Genomic DNA, 23,333 nt, shown 5'->3' with positions numbered 1-23,333 from the left:
TTGTACTTTATAAGGTATTAAAATGTTAGATATCAGATGTTTAGTCAAAGGATAAGACTTGATTAAATTTACCATTATGTGTGTGTGTTTTATCTGGTTAAGATAAAAAGGGTATGTGTATATATAGGGTATGTATATGCATATATATGTATTTTAAAGATTTATGTATTTTGAAAGTCAGAGTTGGAGGGAGGGAGAGAGATGTTTTCCATCCACTGCTTCACTCCCCAGATGGCCACAATGGCCAATGATGGGCCAGGCTGAAACCAGGAGCTCCTTCTGGGTCTCCTACAGGGGTGGCAGGAACCTAGGCACCCACGTCATCCTCCACTGCTTATCCTAGGCCATTAGCGTGGAGCTGGATTTGACATAGAACAGCTGGGACACAAACTTGCCTGATGACATGCTTCCTTTTCTGTGTATTTACATTTCTTTGGCCTATTGAAATGTTATTAGAGAAGCTAATACATTTATTTCCTTAGATTTATTTATATTGCAGGAATGACATGACATCTCTACTGTATGCTAGGAAATAGATCTTGAATGCAGAAACAATCTACACTTATAAGATGATTAACATTTTGTGTCTTTTAGAGATAGTAGTTTCTCAGACATCTTCAGAGGACTCCTAAGGATTATTAGTGAGTTTAAAATACCATTTGTGCTGCTGACAGTAATGGGGAATTCCAATTACCTGGACCCTGAGAAACTTTACTGTTAGTCTTGGTGGAACAGCATCTACTATACCCACATTTATTATTTGAAGTGTGCTGCATTATTTTGTAGACATTTACGCCTGGCAATAATCTGTAAATTTATATATTTTTTTCCTGATTTGTTTTCCTGATTTACACATCTGCTATTTTTTATGCACTCCTTCCCAGAGAAATATGAAAAAGATTTTATGGGATGATAGTAATTTTTGATATGTGCAAGTATCAGTGTAAAATTTAAAAACTAACAATTAAATGTATAAGATGTATAAGGTAACTTTATATAATTTTTATGTTTTTGTACCATTTTATTAGAGCTACATTTAATCTCCAACTCTTGTGAAGAGATTCTAGAGAAAGAAATAGTTTGTACAACTAGCTTTTTCCCCTTTGTAAAGTCTTTTCGTAAACATGTGAGCCATCAAAACATATATTTTATTATTTATTTTATTTATTTGAAAGGCAAAGAAAGACAAGATCTCCAATCTACTGGTTCATTCCTCAAATACTCAAAAATAGCTGGGGCTGGGTTAGGCTAAAGCTGGGCACAGAAAACTCAGTCCAGGATTCCCATGTGGGTGACAGGGAACAGGGAACTAAGTACTTGAACCATTCCCTGCTGCTTCATGGAATCCACTAGCAGGAGCCTGAAATTGCCAGCAGAGCTGGTATTCAAACTCAGGCACTTCAACATGGGATATAGGCATTCAAAGTGACATCTTACCTGCCAGGCCAGACAACCTGCTCCAAAACATAAATCTTTTTTTTTTTTTTTTTTTTTTGACAGGCAGAGTGGACAGAGAGAGAGAGAGAGAGAAAGGTCTTCTTTTGCCGTTGGTTCACCCCCAATGGCCGCTGTTGCCAGCGCGCTGCTGTCAGCGCACCGCGCTGATTCGAAGCCAGGAGCCAGGTGCTTCTCCTGGTCTCCCATGCGGGTGCAGGGCCCAAGCAGTTGGGCCATCCTCCACTGCCTTCCCGGGCCACAGCAGAGAGCTGAACTGGAAGAGGGGCATCCAGGACAGAATCCAGCGCCCCGACCGGGACTAGAACCTGGGGGACCAGCGCCACTAGGCGGAGGATTAGCCTACTGAGCCGCGGCGCCGGCCAAAACATAAATCTTAAAAAGTAATAATACTAAAGAATTAGCAGAATAGCTCTGGATATCATACCCAAATTTGGCACTAATGGCACTAATGGTAGTGCCAAATTGGAGGGATTAGCCTACTGTTGGTTCTGAGATCATCTTTGATATAATAAAACTTGAGGGTTGCTCTGTGAGGATGTTTTCCTCGGTTGTTACTATAATTTAGTACAAAATGGAATCATTCATTACTTAGAGATCTAACTCCACAGCAAGTGAAAATCCTTGCAATATGAGACCAAGGCATAGACATTGGTACTTGATAACCAGCCTTACTTGCTGCTTAGTATTTGCAGCACCACCTAGTGGTTGCTATATGGTCACTTTTCCAGTAGAGTTGTGTTTGTTTTCCTATAAAGTGAGGCAATTTTAAATCTCATTTTATGTAGGAATAGTGGATGCTGAGATCATCATTGTAACTACTAATACTAAAATTAGAGCAAGATCCTCACAGTTTGAAATTATACCTTTTCGGGGCCAGCTCTGTGGCCTAGTGGTTAAAGATGCTGCCTGCAGTGCTGGCATCCCATGTGGGTGCGGGTTCCAGTCCTGGCTGCTCCACTTCCAATTCAGCTCCCTGCTAATGTACACGGGAAAGCAGTAGAAGATGATCCAAGTCCCTGGGCCCCTGCACCCATGTGGAACACCTGGAAGAAGGTCCTGGCTCCTAGCTTAGAATTGGCTCAGCTTTGGCTGTTGTGGCCATTTAGGGAGTGAGCCAGTGGATGGAAGATCTCCCTCTATGCCTCTGCTCCTGCCTCTTATAACTCTGCCTTTTAAAGTAAATAAAATAAATCTTTTTAAAAAAATTTTTTAATTTAACAAGTAGAATTATAGACAGTGAGAGGGAGAGACAGAGAGAAAGGTACATCTTTCTTGGATCTGTGTATATATTCTCTATTAGCTAAATATGCAAAATCTCCTAATAAAAAGATTAGGAATTTATTAAAAAGCTGATGCTTTTTTTAAAGAAGGATGTACTCCTTTTATTTCAGTTGTACAACCGAGACCAGAAGTTTCAACAAAATACTTCTTAGAATTCTTCCATTAATGAACACTGTGTAAGGCTAATTTTAAACTTATGGTTAGCACATACAAGTAAATGAAAAACATTTTAGTCTTTTTTAAAGTTTTTAAATTTATTTATAGGAGAGGTAGAGTTATAGACAGTGAGAGAGAGAGAAACAGAGAGAAAGGTCTTCCTTCTCTTGGTTCACTCCCCAAATGGCCACAACAGCTGGAGCTAGCCAGTCCAAAGCCAGGAGCTTCTTCCTGGTCTCCCATGTGGGTGCAGGGGCCCAAGGACTTTGGCCATCTTCCACTGCTTTCCCAAGCTATAGCAGAGAGCTGGATTGGAAGAGGAGCAGCCGGGACTAGAACCTGGGCCCATATGGGATGCTGGTGCCCCAGATGGAGGATTAACCTACTATGCCAAGGCACTGGCCCCATATGTTTTAGTCTTTTATAGAAAAGTTTATATGGTGGTTTTAGCAGGATCTTGTGTGGAAAAAATGAAAATATATTTATTTGAAGTTAACCTTTGCAATTAATATGGCCTGTATTTGGGGCTGGTGCTGTGACATAGCACTGCCTGCTGTGCTGGTGTCCCATATGGGTGCAGTTTGAATCCTGGCTGCTCCAATTCTCTCTATTGGCATGGGAAAGCAGTTGAAGATGGCCAGAGTCCTTAGGTCCCTGCACCCACATGGGAGACTCAGAAGAAGCTCCTGGTTCTTGGCTTTGGGTCGGCTCAGCTCCTGCCATTGTGGCCATCTAGGGAGTGAACCAGTGGATGGAAGACCTTTCTGTCTCTCTCTGCCTCTGCCTCTCTGTAGGTCTGCCTTTCAAATAAATAAATAAATCTTTAAAAAAAATATGGCCTATATTTCAAATGCCTGTACTTGAAATTTTTAAAAAATCTATATGAGAAGAGAAGAAGATCGTGAGTCCCATCTCATCTATTGATTCATTCCCCAAATGCCCATGATGTGCAGGCCTGGGAGAGGGTTGTTGCTAAAAGCTGGGAATGCAATTCATGTCTCCCATGAGGGAACCTGTTACTTGAGCCATCACCTCTGCTCCCAGAATCTGCATTAGTAGGAAGCTAGAGTCATGAGCTGGCCTGGGAATTCAGCCCAGGAACTCCAGTGTGGAATGTGGGCCTTTTAATTGCTAGGCTAAACATCTTCTCTAAGTGACTGTGTCTTTATGTGAAAAATTTCACTATTTAATTATTTTATTTTATTTTTTGTATAGATGGTTGTGAAAACTTTCATGGATATGGACCAGGACTCTGAAGAAGAAAAGGAGCTTTATCTAAACCTAGCTTTACATCTTGCTTCAGATTTTTTCCTCAAGCACCCTGATAAAGATGTTCGTTTACTGGTAGCCTGCTGCCTTGCAGATATTTTCAGAATTTATGCTCCAGAAGCTCCTTACACATCCCCTGATAAACTAAAGGCAAGTATTGACTTAAAGAACTGCCAAGGTTGACTGAAGTTGATTTATGTGTCTATCTAAAATGAGAGTTAACTTATTTAGATAATTTCTTTGGATTCTTTGTTAGCTTTAGCAATCTTTTGTGAATCAGTTTTTTTTAGAAGTTTTGAGAACAATTTCTGATTTTTAGGATAATAACTTAATATAGCATATACTATTTATATTATGTCATCATTAACTGTTTTTTTTTTTTTAATTTTTTAAAAGTTTTTAAAAATTTTTTTGACAGGCAGAGTGTACAGTGAGAGAGAGAAAGGTCTTCCTTTTGCCGTTGGTTCACCCTCCAATGGCCGCCGCGGCTGGCGCGCTGTGGCCGGAGCACCGCGCTGATCTGATGGCAGGAGCCAGGTGCTTTTCCTGGTCTCCCATGGGGTGCAGGGCCCAAGTGCTTGGGTCATCCTCCACTGCACTCCCTGGCCACAGCAGAGAGCTGGCCTGGAAGAGGGGCAACTGGGACAGAATCCGGCGCCCCGACCAGTACTAGAACCCGGTGTGCCGGCACCGCAAGGCGGAGGATTAGCCTAGTGAGCTGCGGTGCCAGCTAACTCTGTTTCTTTTAATGTCATTTGGGAGCAATTCTTCCTCTTCCCACGTTTTAGATTTATTTTTTATTTGAAAGGCAGAGTGACAGGGAGATAGATAAAGAGATCTAGTATCCACTGGCTCACTCCCCAAATGGCTACACCTGGGTTTCCACCAGGCTGAAGCCATGGGCCTGGAACTTATGTACCTAGGCCATTGTCCAGTGTCCTTCCCAAGTGCATTAGCAGAAAGCTGGATGGGAAGAGGAGCAGCTGGGAATCAAACTGGCTTTCTAATATGGAATCCTGGTGTCACAAGTGGCAGCTTAACCTGCTGCACCACACTGCCCCCGTTCCTTTTCCCTTTGAAAAATCCATACTGAACACCATGGTCATTATTACCATTTTTGCAAAGGTTTATTTATTTGACAGGCAGAGAGAGAGAGAGAGAGAATCAATCGTTCTTCCATATTGGATCAGCCACCCAAATGACTGCAACAGCTGGGTGTGTCTGGGCCAGACTGATTCCAGGATGTAGGAACTGCACCGCAGTCTCACTCTTGGGTGGCAGGGACTGAAGTGAAGTACTTAGGCCATCTTGCTGTTTGCCCAGGCACATTAGGAGGATGCTAGATCAGAAGTGGAGTAGCTGGGACTTGATACAGCACTCCTGTATGCGATGCTGGTGTAACCCTAACCCTAACCCTAACTGTGCCTCTTGGGCCCCATGAAAGCATCGTCTCTAGAAGATTGGAAATAAAAGGGAATAGCATGATTAATCTGTTTAGAAAATTGCTAGTAGAAGGCATGAACTCTTCAAATGTTTTGGAATGATGGTAAGGCAAGTCAGTCAGAAATTAAAAAAACTGTAAAAGATAGTTGTAGAAACTGGATTATTTTGTGTGTGTGTAGAAAGAAGGTTACTCAACAGTGAAAAAATGGCAATTTATTTCATTCAACAAATATTGATATTAATTGTGTATCAGTGGGATTACAGTAGTAGGGGAAAAGTTGCTTCTTGATAATTGGGGTGAGGAAATCAGTATAGTTGATTAAGTCTGTCAAAATTGAAGTACAGAGTGTCTGAACTGGTTTAGGTATGCTTGTGTTTTATATTTTGATTGAAGAAGGAATATTTTTCATTAAAAGTGGGATTGAATTGTAAGATTAGAGATTTAAAGTAGATAATGTGAGCTGATCCAGGTAGTTTTGTTTCCAGGTGTATAGTTTGATTTCTAATTGTAGGCCTCTGATTTTGAGATACTTAATTGGTTTAAGGGATGGTAAAAATAGACTGACAAATAGTAAACGAAAAGCAGGTGATACAATGATTAATTAGAGTGCTTGACTAGGTGACTTCTAATTACGTTCTAAATTTCTCAGCTTCTTTGTGTGTGGAATCTATTTTCTTGTCATTTGGCAATTTTAGTTTGGAAATTGAAGCTTCCTAAACTGTATTCTTGCTATCTGATTTTTACATATTATGCCTTTCTAACAAACCTGATCATCTTTCAGTATTACAGTATTTTTAATTCTAATAATGGCATTAATAATAGTTAACTAAATTTTCATGGTCTATTTGTCTTACTTCCTGTGAGTTGAAGTTTTTCTTTCTCTACATTGAGATCATGGTGAATGATACACTATTTCTCTATAAAGGATAATAAAAAATTAAAAAATTTCAGCCAACTACAATATTTCTTGGTTATTTATAATTTATCATGCTGTGTGTGTGTGTTTGTGTGTAGGCACACAAAAGATCTGAACTAGTTTTATTTTAGTGGATATTTTCTTGTAGCATTCATAATCTAAACCATACTTTTTTGTTTTTTTAAAGGATATATTCATGTTTATAACAAGGCAGTTGAAGGGGCTAGAGGATACAAAGAGCCCACAGTTCAATAGGTATTTTTATTTACTTGAGGTAAGCAGTATATCTTAAAGTGACATTTTAAAATTGTGTGTTCTTGTATATTTTTGTCAATTGAAGCATTTACTTTTCACCTTTTTTTATTTCCTATTTTAGAACATTGCTTGGGTCAAGTCATATAACATATGCTTTGAATTAGAAGATAGCAATGAGATTTTCACCCAGCTATATAGAACGTTATTTTCAGTGATAAAGTAAGTTTATTTTACCATGTACATAATGTTTTTGAACTGTAAAAGTAAAGAATTTCTGAGAGGTGAATCTGCATGAACTATGTTATGAAGAATATTAGAGGGCTAAGAGTTGTAATGTAAGAGTTCATTTAAGTTTACTTTTATAGATGTTTTTAAAATAAATCAAGTGTAAGCAGTTTTACACTGTAAAGACTAGAATTAACTTAAAAGCAAATTGACTTTCTGAATCCAAGGCAAAACTGAAACTGTTTGATTTAATCATTTTGATTGCAAGGCTGGTCAAGATTGGGGGAAGAAATCTAAGAAATGTAATTTAAAAATATATTTTGGATAATGTAGAATTTGAGAGAGGGAAGGTTTAAATGAATAGTGTTTTATTTAATATTTTAGTATCATTTTTATAAAATGTGTTGGTATCATAATTATATTATGATTAAAATCTGTACATATATCTGTTTTATGCTTTATACATCTGTTTGAATTTCAGCAATGGCCATAATCAAAAAGTTCATATGCACATGGTAGATCTCATGAGCTCTATAATTTGTGAAGGTGATACAGTATCTCAGGAGCTTTTGGATACAGTTTTAGTAAATTTGGTACCTGCCCATAAGGTAAGAGCAATATATAACGCTTTTGAAGCCCATTAATATCAAAGTCCAGAATTAATGCTTAAGTTCTAAATATAATTTACCCTGTTTTAACTTTAATTTTGGAGAATACTGATTTTTTTTTACTTTACTGAATAGAAAGTTTAATAAGTAAAAAAGCATAAAGACTCTAGTTTAGTGGGAATACAGAAAACAGCTATAAATAATAATTGAATAAATGATCTCTTCATTCATATACAGTGAATTTTAAAGTAATCACAGATAATTAAAAGTATAGTAGTACAACATTTTTAACCATTGGTTTGACAAAATTATAAAAGTGTTACAAAACTACATTTGCAGTATTGTTGATTCACACAGACATTTCTTTTTTTTAAAGTTCAGCTCCCACATATAAAAGAGAACATGCAGTATTCGTCTAAGTCTGGCTTATTTTACTCAACATAATGTCCTCCAGTTGTGTCCATTTTGCTACAAATGGTAGACTTTCATTATTTTTTTTTAATAGTTGAATAATATTCCATTGGGTATATAGGCCACATTTCTTTATCCATTCATCTGATGACGGATACCTTGATTGATTCCAAATTTTGGCTATTGAGAACAGTGCTGTTATAAACATGGTTCAGGTATATCGTTTATACATTGTGTTCTAGTGTTTTGGTTATATACCCAGTAGTGGGATTGCTGGATCATATGGCAAGTCTATTTCTAGTTTTGTTTTTTTAACTTTTATTTAATAAATAAAAAATTTCCAAAGTACAGCTTATGGATTACAATGGCTTTTTTCCCCCCATAACTTCCCTCCCACCCACAACCCTTCCCTCTCCCACTGTGCCACAGTGCTGGTCCCTTGGTTATTCCATCTAGTTAAGATTCTTGTTGCCCTTTTATTAAACTGTAAAAACTGGCCTGGGGCCCAGCTAAAAGCTTCTTTAGGACCAGTTAGCAAGGGTACCTGGCCTATGTGCTCAGTGGGGTCAGGAAATAAACCACAAAGTATTCTAGGGAGGAAGGATGAGATTCCAAGAGGAAGTCCTATGCCCCTGAAGAGGCTGTACCTGACTTGTATCCTGGCTTAGCTCTCACTGTGAGACAAGCTCTCCTGGACGCACATATTCTAAAAAAGATACTCAGCTTGTCTGTGCACTCAGCAGTTAACTACCAGAGATGTAAACTGCCAATAACTAACTACAGGCCTGACTTGTCCAGTCTCTTGTAAAGAAAAAAAGGCTTTGTTGGGGAAAATAAATAAGTGCTTCCTGGATGTACATTTTCTCCTTGGTCATGCTATAGCAGAGCAGAGGGTCTATAAGCACTCTGAACACTAGAATCCTAGGATCTTAATTCCTTGTCTTAGTTACAGGAGTGGGAATCTTCTACCAGCTACTTATACTTTGTTTCTGAGCTTATTCTATTTAGCTTAGCCTGGAAATTTCCCAAGGCTGTTTTTTTTATTTTGCATAATTTTAGCTCTGTGTGGCTTTGTGAATCTTTATGGTAGTGAATAACACATTCTAAGTTAAAGAAATGATTAAAACTTTAATAGGATTAATGATAAAATATGCTTACAGGGATTAAGTTTGTAAAAATTAGAGTTAAAAACAATAGTTTCACATAAGAAAGAAGATGGGGGCCATTGTGTGCAATGGCTTAAACTACTTATGATACTAGTTAGCATCCCATAGTGAGGTGGTGAGTGTCCCCCCCCCCCCCCCCCCCCAGTCTACTTCTGATCTAGCCTCCTGCTAGTGTGCCTGGGAAAGCAGCAGATGTGAACCCAAGTTCTTGGGCCCCTGCCACCCATGTGGAAGATCCTAAATGGCCTCCTGGCTTTCAGGTTGGCTGTGTCTAGGCTGTTGCAGCAATTTGGGGAGTAAACCACCAGATGGAAGATCTTATTCTCTGTCTTCCTCTCTCTGTTGTTCTGCTTTCAAATAAGTAAGTAAATAAATCTTTAAGAAATGTTATGGAAAAACTTGCTGGAAGTGAGAAAAGATCATTGAAATGTAAATATGTATTTCTTAAAGAGTTATTTATTTGAAAGTCAGAATTTGAGAGAGAGAGAGGAGAAGCTGAGAGAAAGAAGTCTTAAATCCCTTAGTTAGCTCCCCAGGTGGATGCAGCTGTCAGTGCTGAGCCTGGCTGAAGCCAGGAGCCTCATCTGGATCTCCCACATGGGTGGCAAGAGTCCAAGAACTTGGGCCATGTCCACTGCTTTTCCCAAGCCATTAGCAGGGAACTGGTTGAAAGAGGAGCAGCTCATAGCTGGGACTTGAACTGGCACCCTTAAGGGATGGTGGTTTTTCAGGTCGTAGCTTTACCCGCTGTGCCATGACACTGGCCCTGAAATTTAAACCTTGGTTGAATTATATATAAGAATTATTTGGCGCGTTAGGAGATAGATCTGAGGAATAATTGTCTGTCAATGGTTGTATATCCATTTTGAGTTAAATGAAGTTGTTACATATTTACACATTAATAAGTTGTTCCTGAAAGAATTACTGTGTGGGTACATTAGGCTGAACAAAATTAAATTTGGAAGAGGTGAGATACAGGAATTATGGTGAGCAAAACATGCTCTATAAATAAAGACTGAGATATGAAACAAAAACAGCAATAACAGATTAATTTAAAAAGTATTAAAATTTATCCTATTCAAGAAATACTGTGTAAGATTGAGTAGTGTAATGGATTTAAAAATGAGTGATAGGATTCTGGTGATGATCATGATTGATTATGTAGATCTGTTGATCAACTCTGAACTTTAACTGACTTATTCATGTTAAAATTTTAAGAATTTTTAAGGAAAGGGAGAATTACAATAAATATAAATAGCCTAACTTTACCAGAATAGATGTGTTGTCAGATTGATCCAGCAGTGATCCAGCAGGTTCTCACTAATAAGAAATAGAACTAAAATATGACCTCAAGATGATTGAATGTAAAAGGATGAAAAAATCTTTCTAGTCAAATATAAACCAGAAGAAAACTGAGGTAGTTTATATTATCAGACATATTAGTTTTTACTGAATAAAGGAGGCCTTTACAAATTAATAAAAAGTTAACTTCTCAGGAAGGTATTTAAACTTGTATGCAGATAAACTCAAAATAAATAATGTATAAAGCTAAATTGAAAAAAATTATGAAGGAGAGGAAACAAATTACCAATTATTGGGGAAAGTTAACATGTTTTCCAGAGATTTTTAAGCTAAGAGTTAGGAATATTGAGGACTTAGAATAGAAAACTATAAGCCAAAGAGTAAATCATCAAATGATAAAGCAGTAAATCATAATGGCAATTATTTAATAATAGTTAAAATGATACATATTAAAATTTCTGAGTTTAAATTATGTTTCTAAATATAATTGCCTGATTCAAGAATGTTTTTATACAGTATATATGTTTTATACAGTATTAGTATAAACAAAATATAAAAAAATTGAAGATCAGAATTAATGAACTATAATATATAGTGACATTCCCTCAAAACCCAAAGTTGATCATTTGAAAAGTGTATTTAAGAAGTAAACGGTTGGCATATTGAATCAAAAAAGGGAGTTGGAGTGGCTCTTGACTTTGGCTTGGCTCTGCACTGGCTGTTTGAGATCATCTTGGGGAATGAACTAGCGGATAGAAGATACTTCTCTCTGTGGCTCTGAAACTTCAAATAAATAAATCTTTTTTTTATTTTTTATTTTTTTATTTTTATTTTTTGACAGGCAGAGTGGACAGTGAGAGAGACAGACAGAGAGAAAGGTCTTCCTTTGCCGTTGGTTCACCCTCCAATGGCCGCCGCGGCCGGCGCACCGTGCTGATCCGATGGCAGGAGCCAGGTACTTCTCCTGGTCTCCCATGGGGTGCAGGGCCCAAGCACTTGGGCCATCCTCCATTGCACTCCCTGGCCACAGCAGAGGGCTGGCCTGGAAGAGGGGCAACTGGGACAGAATCCGGTGCCCCAACCGGGACTAGAACCCGGTGTGCTGGTGCCGCAAGGCAGAGGATTAGCCTAGTGAGCCGCAGCGCCGGCCATTAAATAAATAAATCTTAAAAAAGGGGGAGGGAGGAGTTGGTTTCAGTAAGCTTAGAATGAAAGAGGAACAACAGACATGAAAAAAATAAAGACAATTCCATGAACAATATTTTCTGTTCACATATTTGAAATTAGGTGAAATAGCTTGCCAGATTTGTCTCAAAAGTGAAAAATTAAAATATTCTGTGGCTAGTAAAGTTCATTGGGTTTTATGACTCTGCATAGAAAGTAGAACCCAGGGCCAGCGCTGTGGCGTAGCAGGTAAAGCCACTGCCTTGCAGTGCCGGCATCCCATATGGGTGCTGGTTCAAGTCCTGGATACTCTACTTCTGATCCAACTTTCTGCTGTGGCCTGGGAAAGCAGTGGAAGATGGCACAAGTTCTTGGGCCCCTGTGCCCACGTGAGAGACCTGGAAGAGGCTCCTGGCTCCAGGCTTTGGATCAGCCCAGCTCCATTAGTTGTGGCCATTTGGGGAGTGAACCAGCAGATGGAAGACCTCTCTCTCTCTCTCTCTCTGCCTCTGCCTCTGCCTCTCTGTAACTCTGCCTTTCAAATAAATAAATTAATTAAAAAAGAAAAGAAAACAGAACGTGACACCAGCATCAGAAATCAGCACAACAACGAAAAAAGATCTAAAGACATCAAAAGTGGGCTTTTTTTTTTTTTTTTTTTTAAATTACTGAAGTGGCAGATAGTCCTAATCTTCAGCAGGCTTTCAGATTTTAGAAGGAGAGGTACTCTACAATTCATTTTATGAACAGATTATGGTATTTTTTAAAAAGATTTATTTATTTATTTGAAAGGCCGAGTTATAGGGACAGAGAGAGAGATCGATCGATCAATCGATCTTTCTCTGCTGGTTCACTCCCCATTTGGCCATAATGGCAAAAGTTGTGCCAATCTGGAGCCAGGAGCTTCTTCCTGGTCTCCCATGTGGGTGCAGGGGCCCCAGGACTTGGGCCATCTTCTGCTGTTTTCCTGTGCCATAGCAGAGAGCTGGATCAGAAATGGGGCAGCTGGGGTATTAATCGATGCCCATATAGGATGCAGGCAATGCAGGCAGCAGCTTTACCCAGTAGGCCACAGTGCCGGCTCCCAATTATTATATTTCTAGAAAAAACATGAACTAAGTAAGAAAAGAGAGTCTAGGTTAATTTAATTTATGAATATAGTTAAATAATACCAATAAGAAATAATCATTGACTACTTCCAGAATGGTATAAAAGTAATTTTGATAATGACTAAATTGGTTTTGTTTTAGGAATATAAAGGATGGATTAATATTATAAAATGTCATTGATAGGATAAGACATTTGATGAACAGGGCACAAAATCTTTTAACAGAAATACTTAGATTACATTTTAGCATAAGTCATGATGGGAAGCTGTTAGCAAATTGTTTGATTCTTCCTCAATTTTTTCTTTTATTTATTGAAAGGCAGAGAGAGGAGGAGACAGACAGCCAGACAAGTTCAGAGATCTCCCATCCATTGCTTCACTTCGCAAGTGCCTGACACATTTGGGGCTTTGTGCTGGGCCAGGCCAAAGCCAGGAGCCAGGGGAAGATCTGTTCTCTTCTTGTAATTAGAGACCTAATTACAAATGACATCATTTGTTGCAACTGAGGGTGACATGAAGTAGTAGGAGGCTGGAATCAGGATGGGAGCTAGGAGTTGAACCCAGGTACTCTGTATATAGGATGCAGTCGTCCTAAGCAACATCTTTACCAGTGTGCCAAATGCCTGCCTCATTAAGTTTGAAAGGGAAAGAAACTTAAACCAGGATAATGTATGATATAACACTTAGTGATGTAATGTTGAAGCATTCCTTTGCAGTTAGGTAAATTGTAATATTGTTGCTTCTACTCAGGAAAAAGACAAGTTCAGTATTTCTAGTTAGCAGTATACTAAAGATGTTAGTAGAATAAAACAAGACAAAAAATATAAAAGGATTAGAAGGAGGAAACAAAGCTAAAATTGTAGATATACAGAGAATACAAAACAAAGTAAATTTGTTAGCACAATTTCAAATAATTTTCATTATTATCTTTACTAGAGATATAAAATATTTAGAAATTTAACTGAAGTGTGGGTGACCATTATGTGAAAAATCATTGTTGTCTGAAAAGCATAATAGAAGACTTAATATGTTGAGAGAATTGTTTATGAAATGAGAGACTTGGTATCATAATGGTGTCAATTTTCTGCACTTTAATTGATAATCTTATCAGAATGTAGCAAATTGTGTAGTAAACTGTCACATGGAGGATTAAATGGCTAATAATAGCAAGCAGTTTCGAAGAATAAGTGGGGAACTGGTGCTAAAAATTTATTTTCATCTGTTTCTTTATATGTCTGTAATCAGCACTAATGTAGAAAGGGACATGGGGAAGTAATGGAGAATTTATAAATGTTGCATGGTTATATAGCAGGTGAGAGTGTGGGTCATTAGAGGGGATAATGGATTGTTTGGGGGCAGTAGACTACCCATATGCAAAATAAGTTCTTATTTCATAACATATAAAAGCAAATTACAGGTGAAATAAAGATCTAAGTATGAAAGGCAAATCTGTAACATTTTATTTGAAAATAGAAAAAAATCCTTACAGCCTCAGTATTGAAATGATTTTCTTAAGAAAGATAGAGTATAGTATAGCCATAATAGAAAAGATTAGTATATTTGACTACATTTAAATTGAGACTTTTGTATGCTTTAAGATACCGTAAACATTGTGAAAAGATAAATATAGACTAAGATGTGTTACATGTGTAACTGACAGAGGTTAAGTCCATAGAATTTATACAGAAATTCTACAAATAAGAGCAAGACAAAATAACTCCTTGAAAAATGACCGAGATATATGGCTAGCATTGCGGCATAGCCGATTACACTGCTGCCTGCAGTGTCAGCATCCTGTTTCCCATCCAGCTTCCTGCTAAAGTGCATGGGAAGGCAGCAAATCATGGCACAAGTACTTGGACCCCTGCCACCCGTGTAGCAGACCTAGATGGAGTTCCAGGCTCCTGGCCAAGTCCAATTTGTTGCAGCCTTTTGGGAGTTAATCAGTGGATGGGTGATCTCTTTCTATCTCTTGTCTCTCCCTCTCTGTAACTCTGCCTTTCAAGCAAATAAATAAATAATTAAACCTTGAAAAAGAATGGCAGAGTAGAATTTACAAACAAATTATTCCTCATGTGTAATTTGGAGTTTTTTTTTGTTTTGTTTTGTTTTGTTTTAGAGATTTATTTTGGGGGCTGGTGCCATGGCTCACTTGGCTAATCCTCCGCCTGTGGTGCCGGCATCCCATATGGGCGCCAGGTTCTAGTCCCGGTTGCTCCTCTTCCAGTCCAGCTCTCTGCTGTGGCCTGGGAGGGCAGTGGAGGATTGCTCAAGTGCTTGGGCCCCTGCACCCACATGAGAGACCAGGAAGAAGCACCTGGCTCCTGACTTCGGATTGGCGCAGCGCCAGCCGTAGCAGCCATTTGGGGAGTGAACCAACGGAGGGAAGACCTTTCTCTCTGTCTCTCTCTCTCACTGTCTATAACTCTACCTGTGGGGGGGGGGGGAGAGAAGATTTATTTTAAAAGCAGTGTTCCAGAAGTTCCAGAGAGAGAGAGAGATTGGTAATCCATTTCCCAAATGGCTGCAACTGCCAGGACTGGGGCAGGCCAAAGCCAAGAGCCAGTACCTCCATTTGGGTCTCCTGTGTAGAAAGCATGGCCACAAGCACTTGTACCAACTTCCCCTGGTTTCCCAGGTGAATTAGCAGAGAGCTGGATCAGAAGTGGAGCAGCTGGGACTCTACCTGGTGCTCATATGGGATGCAGGCATTGCAGGCATTGGCTTAACCTATTGTGCCACAATTCTTGCCTCCCCCCAACCCCAAGGGTCTTGTTCAAGAAATATATAATTTAATGTCTATTAAGAGGAGAATGAGTAAAGTAATTGTAGCATTTTGTATAGTAAAGTGTCAAACAGCAGTTACAAATGAGTGAAATAATACATAAGCTTCAAGGCTAGTGAATCTAAAAATATTAAGAATGTGAGTTTAAGGATATGTATATACCTCTTTTTTTTTTTTTTTTTTGACAGGCAGAGCTAGACAGAGAGAGAGAGAGAGAGAAAGGTCTTCCTTTTATGTTGGTTCACCCCCCAAATGGCCGCTACGGCTGTTGGGCTGCGCCTATCCGAAGCCAGGAGCCACGTGCGTCCTCCTGGTCTCCCATGCCGGGTGCAGGGCCCAAGCACTTGGGCCATCCTCTACTGCCTTCCCGGGCCACAGCAGAGAGCTGGACTGGAAAAGGATCAACTGGGACTAGAACTCGGGGTGCCGGCGCCACAGGTGGACGATTAGCCAAGTGTGCTGCGGTGCCGGCCAGGATATGTATATAACTCTTAAAAATAAAAGAATATATAGTTTTCTTGTTCCCTGGAATATGGTTAAACCAGAGTAGTGATTCCATTTTAGATTTCGGGTTCCATCCATGATCATCAGAGTCACTTAGAAATATACTTTCTTAAGATTTTGGGGGGGGGGCAGCATTGTGGCATAGTGGATAAAGCCCCCACTGCAATGGTGGCATCCCATATGGGCACTGGATCAGTCCCAGGTGCTCCCCTTACAATCTAGCTCTCTTCTAATGTGCCTGGGAAAGCAGCGGAAGATGTCCCAACTACTTGGGTCTCTATACTCATGTGGGAGACCTGGAAGAAGCTCCTGGCTCCTGGCTTCAGTCTGGCCCATCCCTGACTGTTGCGGCCATTTAGGGAGTGAACCAGCAGATGGAAGATCTCTCTCTGTAACTCTGCCTTTCAGATAAACAAAATAAATCTTTAAAAAAAAAAAAAAAAAGACACCTTTTTCTTGTGTCTCTTTTTGTTCTTTGACCTAAGCCATTGTTCTGAGATGTCCTTGAGTAAATCTGCTTTCCCATAGGCGTCCTCAAATTCTTTGTCTTTCTTGGGGGGGTCTCCAAGGGTCTCCTGTTGCTAACCACACTGGAATCCAGTTCATCTTCCTATGATGATTTGATATTTCTGGACATGAAATAGAATAGCTTGTATTTCTACTCAGCTGAACTGATTTGACTTTTTAATGAGATTTAGAATGACTTAAGTAGCTCCCCCCCTTTTTTCTTAAATGGGGATATCATTACAAACAACATCCACATTCTTGTTTGTTTATTTAATAAATATAAATTTTCAAAGTACAGATTATGGATTACAATGGTTTTATTCCCCCCATAAACTCCCTCCCACCTGCAACCCTCCCATCTCCCACTCCCTCTCCCATTCCATTCGCATCAAGATTCATTTTCAATTATCTTTATATACAGAAGATCAATTTAGTATAAATTAAGTAAAGATTTCAACAGTTTGCACCCACACCGAAACACAAAGTGTAAAATACTGTTTGAGTACTAGTTATAGCATTAATTTACATTGTACAACAATACATTAAGGACAGAGATCCTACATGAGGAGTAAGTGCACAGTGACTCCTGTTGTTGAATTAACAAATTGACATTCTTGTTTATGGTGTCAGTAATCCCCCTAGGCTCTTGTCATGAGTTGCCAAGGCTATGGAAGCATTTTGAGTTCGCTGACTCTGATCTTATTTAAACGAGGTCATAGTCAAAGTGGAAGTTCTTTCCTCCCTTCAGAGAAAGGTACCTCCTCCTTTGATGGCCCGTTCTTTCCACTGGGATCTCACTCGCAGAGATCTTTCACTTAGGTGGTGTTTTTTTTTTTTTTCCAGAGTGTCTTGGCTTTCCATGCCTAAAATACTCTCATGGGCTCTTCAGCCAGATCCGAATGCCTTAAGGGCTAATTCGGAGGCCAGAGTGCTGTTTAGGACATCTGCCATTCTATGAGTCTGCTGTGTATCTGGCTTCCCATGTTGGATCGTTCTCTCCTTCTTAATTCTATCAGATAGTATTAGCAGACACTAATTTGTTCATGTGATCTCTTTGACTCTTAGACCTATCAGTGTGATTGTGAACTGAAATTGATCACTTTGACCAGTGAGATGGCATAGGTACATGCCACCTTGATGGGATTGAATTGGAATCCCCTGGTGCATTTCTAACTCTACCGTTTGGGGCAAGTCAGATTGAGCATGTCCCAAAGATTTTATTTATTTGTTTGAGAGGTAGAGTTACAGACAGAGAGGAAGCGACAGAGAGAAAGGTCTTCCTTCCAATGGTTCCCTCCCCAATGGCTGCAATGGTCAGAGCTGCGCCGATCCTAAGCCAGGAGCAAGGTGCTTCTTCCTGGTCTCCCATGTGGGTGTAGGGGCCCAAGGACTTGAGCCATCTTCCACTGCTTTCCCAGGCCACAGTAGAGAGCTGGATTGGAAGAGGAGCAACTGGGAGTAGAACCAGCACCCATATGAGATGCCGGCATTGCAGGTGGAAGATTAACCTACTGTACCATGGCACCAGCTCCTCCTCCTTTTATCTAATAAACATTAACCATTTCCATGTGATTTATGTAATGTTATGAATGAGACATGAAGAGAGTTAATTATCTTTGCTTTGAAGGGGAAGGGGTCACATGTTCCTTTTAGTCATAAGGAAAGAGAAGTCTCGTTCATTTACTTAACTGAAGCCTTTTGATTACAGATAATGCTTTACTTTTCATAGTTAAGATATATGTAATATAAATATATTGTTTGTTTTTTCAGAATTTAAACAAGCAAGCGTATGATTTGGCAAAGGCTTTACTGAAGAGAACTGCTCAAGCTATTGAACCCTATATTACCAATGTAAGTCTTTCCTGTGGTTGGTTAGCAGAAGGTTTAAGCCAACATTTTAATGACTACTAAGTAGGAACATTTTGGCAAGTTTTATATACTTTTTTATTTTGTCTTGTTTTATCGAGTAAATAATTTTCTTTCTCTTTCTGACTTAAAATTGTTCTTGGTCAGTATTTTCTGTACAGTTAGTTCTCATCTGTTTCTTCATCCATTTGCTTCTTTCAAATGGTCTAGGAACAAAAACACCTTTTGTTTCGATTAGCAAGTTAGACGTTTTGCTTGTAATGTCAGAAAAAAAATTAGGTAAAACACGGAACTTCCCATTATCAGAGAATTTGTGTACAGTTTACAGCTTTTTGGAGATTAAATTGATTTGTTTGAGAGGATATGAACTAATATCAAAAGCTAAAAGTTGGGGGAAAGTGTGACCAACACTAGTTACTTGGTGAAGGTTGCTTATCAATTGCCATACCCTGAATAGATTTCCCTATAAATCTTCCTTTTCTAAGAAGAATTGAACCCTTTCAGTGTCACGCAAGATCTACTAATTTATTTACAGAGGTCTTTTTCACCTGTCAGGTTCACTAATGGAAGCTTATAGTAAGTTGTATTTTCTCTCCACATTTCCATTGAATTGTCACCACTCTGGCTGGCTCCATTCATTTACTATGTGAATAGTGCCCCCTAGAATGCAGATCTAGAGTACAGTGTTATTGGTAGCTCTTGGAATTGTGTAACAGTTCTGTCTCCACCTGTTTTTCTCTTTGATCCAGTTCCAAAAAGATATATAAATTTTTGGAAAAAATGAGGAAAAAAGCCTTTTATAATTACTTATGTATTTAACTTTTCCTAAAGTTTTCAAAAAGGTATTTAAGACTTATTTATTTGAAAGGCAGAATTACAGAGAGAGAGAGAGAGAGAGAGAGAGAGAGAGAGAGAGAGATAGGTCTCCTATCTGCTGGTTCACTCCCCAGATGGCCACAAGGGCTGGAGCTGAGCCGATCTGAAGCCAGGAGCTTCTTCCAGGTTTCCCACATGGGTGCAGGGGCCCAATACTTGGGACCATCTTCCACTGTTTTCCCAGGTCACAACCACAACAGAGTGCTGGATCAGAAGTGGAGCATCCGGGACTTGAACTGGTGACCACATGGAATGCTAGCACTTCAGGAAGCAGCTTTACCTGCTATGCCACAACGCCCCCCCCCCCCCCAATTTTTTTTTTAAAGATTTATTTTATTTTTTTGAAAGTTAGAGAGGTAGAGACACACAGAGAGAGGTCTTCCATCCGCTGGTTCACTCCCCAGATGGCTGCAATGGCTGGAACTGTGCTGATCTGAAGCCAGGAGCCTCTTCCGGGTCTCCCACGTGGTGCAGGGGCCTAAGGACTTGGGCCATCCTCCATTGCTTTCCTGGGCCATAGCAGAGAGCTGGACAGGACGTGGAGCAGCAGGGACCAGAACTGGCACCCATATGGAATGCCGGCACTTCAGGCCAGGGCCTTAACCTACTGCGCCCCCCACAAATATTTTTATATACATCAAAATTAGAAGTCAGTCTGTGAAATAGGTCATGAAAAGATGTATACTTTGAGGAGTTAGGTATGTCATAAAACAGTCTCTTGGTAGATCCCAGCTTTTGTTGCTAGCTTATGACCTTAAAGAATCCTAAGCATATGATGATTTGGAAAAATAAATTTTATTTGTAAGGAAATTGTTTTGAAGGCTGAACTTTCAGAAGCTGTAGAATACAGCTTATTTTAATAGCTCCAAGATTGGCAAGAAACTCCAAGTACTAGTTTCCACAGTTTTGTGAGTCTTGTGTATTAGATGAGATAAATTGATAGGTTTTTAAAATCTCCTCCAATACCCAAGAGTCACAAAACTGTAGACACTAGTATTTGGATTTTCTTGTGATTTTGTGATTAATTACACTTTCCCTTTCCCTTGCTTCAAATGCCTCTGAATGATTTTTCATGGCACACAGGTGAGCTCCTCCTGGTGGTCATTTATTTAAACAGATATCGCCAACCCAGGTATTTTTTAGGGGCATACTTACCTTATTTTGATGCCTTTTTCGGCATAACACCAAGAAAACACCTTTTTCGGCATAACATGTTGCTATTTCTTCTGATACTAAGGAAAATGAATGTTTGGGGGCAATTAAAGGGAAAAATTTCCATAGAATGATATTTGTTAGAGCTTGGTCATTAGGTTTATTATTTCTATTCTGTCAACTTTTGTGTGTGTTTTCAAAGTATTTGTATTAAAAGTTCAAGAAAAAAATTATAATTCTCTTAATTCTTTTTCTCATTAAACCTGTGTAGTTACATGTAAAAGTCACTTTCTGGGTAAGATTAGTGTTATTAAAAATATTCTCAGCCGTTTTGGACTTGTAGATGAAATAGCCTTTGCTCATTTATCTTCCCAGTAGACAATTAGCAAACAAGGAGTAAAATACCTGATAATAATAACCCCACCACCTTTTCTTTTTTCCTTGTTTCTTTTTCAGTCCTATATATACACACATATTCAGGTTTGTCTTTATAGGTAGTGATTCTTTTATATGTGAAAACTCAAATGCAGAAACTCAGAATCACTGTGTTGTTGTAGATTGTTTTTAAAATAGAATTCGTTGTAAGTTGGCAACCCAGGAGACTAAAAAGTACATGTGCTTTTTAAGAAAAGTAAAGCAGTATCAAAACTGAAAAGTACATAGTGACAGTTCAAAAGGTTTCCTTAGTGATACTATATTTTGCTAAGTCTTTTGAATCACAAGTTTTGACATTATGGCACAAAATTATTTTGTTGGACTGAAACAGTGTTATTAAACCCTTGTTCAAATAGGTAAATTGGGATTCTTAATAGTTGGGGTGGTAGTAGAGAGTGTTATTTTTGTGAATGCACTTTTGTATAAATCTAAAGTAACATTATTGAATTGAGACTTTTATTAGAGACGATGTTATAAAAATAGTTTGTAGTGAATGCATTTGTTATCTGCTTATAAATTGAAGTAGTGATTTTTGAAAGAAAATGTTTTAATCAAATGTAAATGTTGCTACTAAATTTTAAGACCTTTTGAACAAGGCCTTAGATTATATTATTCATGTTAAATGTAATTTCTATTGTATATTATTCACTCATTTACCAAATATGTATTTGTTGCCTACTCTGTGTCAGAAGCCGTGCTAGGTCTTGTTTTATACAGTGCAGAAGACCAACTTGGTTGTTGCGTTTTTGGAGATTATAAGTGTACAGTATATTTTGTTTTTTAAAATTTTTTGAAAAGCAGAGAGAGAGAGAGAGAGACGGAGATTTCCCATATGCTGATTCACTTTCCAGGGGCTTGAAGCCAGTAGCTGGGAACTCAGACCATGTCTCCAATGTGGGTGGCTGGGACCCAGATACGTGAGTCATCTCCCACTGCCTCCAAGGGTGTGCATTAACAGAAAACTGGAATGTGGCAAAGAGCCATTGGAGCTGGGACTCTAATCCAGGCACTTCTGTATAGAATATGGATGTCTTAAGCAGTGTCTGAACCACTGGATCAAATGCCCACCCCCAGTAAATGTTTTAATGGAATTTGTAAGAAGTTAAATTGGAATGATTTAAAAATTATTTATTATCATTTTATTTGAAAGATATATTCTGTCATCTGGTTCACTTCCCCAAAGCCCTACAACAGCCATGGCTGGGCCATGCTGAAGCTAGCAGCCCAGCACTCAGTGCATGTCTTTCATGTGGGTGGCAGGAGCCCAAGTACTTGAGCCCATCATCTGCTGCCTCCCAGGGTATGCATTAGCAAGAAATTGGAATAGAGTGGAGGAGCCAGAAATGGAACCAGGCACCCTGTCCACTGTGGGGTGTGTGCTGCTCTCCTAAGCTGTATGGTAACCACAGCACCAAACGCTTGCCTTTCCTTTTACTTTTTTCCCTTTAAAATTTTCAAGTAAGTTTTTCTCCAACTGATGATGGTAGTTTAACCACCATGGTGGCCAGATTGAAAAGGTTTATTGTTCTTTATTATGAAAAGGTAAATTGGGGGTATTTTACTTTACTGATTTTTAGATAGGAGAGAATTTGTGAATAGAAACAAATACGTCACTTTATTTTCAACCAGAATAGCGATTTAACTTTTGATGTCATGAAATTCTTTTCTCAAAAAATGGGTAAATAAAAAGAAATAGCAGGCCGGCACTGTGGCTCACTAGGCTGATCATCTGCCTGCGGCGCTGGCAGCCCAGGTTCTAGTCCCTGTCAGGGTGTCGGTTCTGTCCTGGTTGTTCCTCTTCCAGTCCAGCCCTCTGCTGTGCCCCGGGAGTGCAGTGGAGGATGGCCCAGGTGCTTGGGCCCTGCACCCACATGGGAGACCAGGAGAAGCACCTGGCTCCTGGCTTCGGATGGGCGGGCGCAGTGCGCCAGCTGCTACACGCTACTACGGCCACTTGGGGGGTGAACCAACGGAAAAAGGAAGACCTCTCTCTGTCTCTCTCTCTCTCACTGTCTAACTCTACCTGTCTTAAAAAAGAATAGCAAGTTATTTTTACAACTAATAGAGAAAGAAAAGCAAAATAGAATTTGTTCTTTGCTCTCCTTTGTGGCTAGATTGTTTATACTAGTGTACAGACCTAGAACACTTCACTTAAATAACACAGGAACTAAAATTATGCAGAAAAGATGTAGCTTACTGTCATAAACCTTATAGATGTTTACATATTGTTATAATGTTAAAAACAATAAAATTTGCATTAAAATTTAAAGCTATGTATTTAAAAAAACAGGATGGGTTCCCACTATTAAGTGTAAGTAGGCTTTGTTTTATTTGGTGTTATCTTCCATATATGCTAAGGTGTACAAGGTGTGGTCCCTTGCCCTTAAGGATTTTATTGAGTGAGGAGATTAAGGTGCTGTATTAGTCATAGTCGACATTGAGGGT

The 23,333-nt window shown here is 39.1% G+C and overlaps 1 protein-coding gene across 3 annotated transcripts in view; it reads left to right on the top strand.

Moving 5' to 3' along the window:
- PDS5B (PDS5 cohesin associated factor B) overlaps positions 1–23,333 on the top strand; it is a 202,544-nt gene that overhangs the window by 56,482 nt on the left and 122,729 nt on the right. For all 3 annotated transcript variants that reach the window (XM_051831824.2, XM_051831821.2, XM_051831820.2), the window contains exons 3-7: positions 4,111–4,314; positions 6,712–6,798; positions 6,901–6,998; positions 7,486–7,612; positions 18,330–18,410. In XM_051831824.2, coding sequence (XP_051687784.1) covers positions 4,111–4,314; positions 6,712–6,798; positions 6,901–6,998; positions 7,486–7,612; positions 18,330–18,410 — 597 coding nt within the window. The remainder of the gene's footprint in view (positions 1–4,110; positions 4,315–6,711; positions 6,799–6,900; positions 6,999–7,485; positions 7,613–18,329; positions 18,411–23,333) is intronic.

Source organism: Oryctolagus cuniculus, chromosome 9, assembly GCF_964237555.1.
Source record: "Oryctolagus cuniculus chromosome 9, mOryCun1.1, whole genome shotgun sequence".
Lineage (NCBI taxonomy): Eukaryota > Metazoa > Chordata > Mammalia > Lagomorpha > Leporidae > Oryctolagus > Oryctolagus cuniculus.
This window is presented reverse-complemented; position numbering and strand designations above follow the sequence as displayed.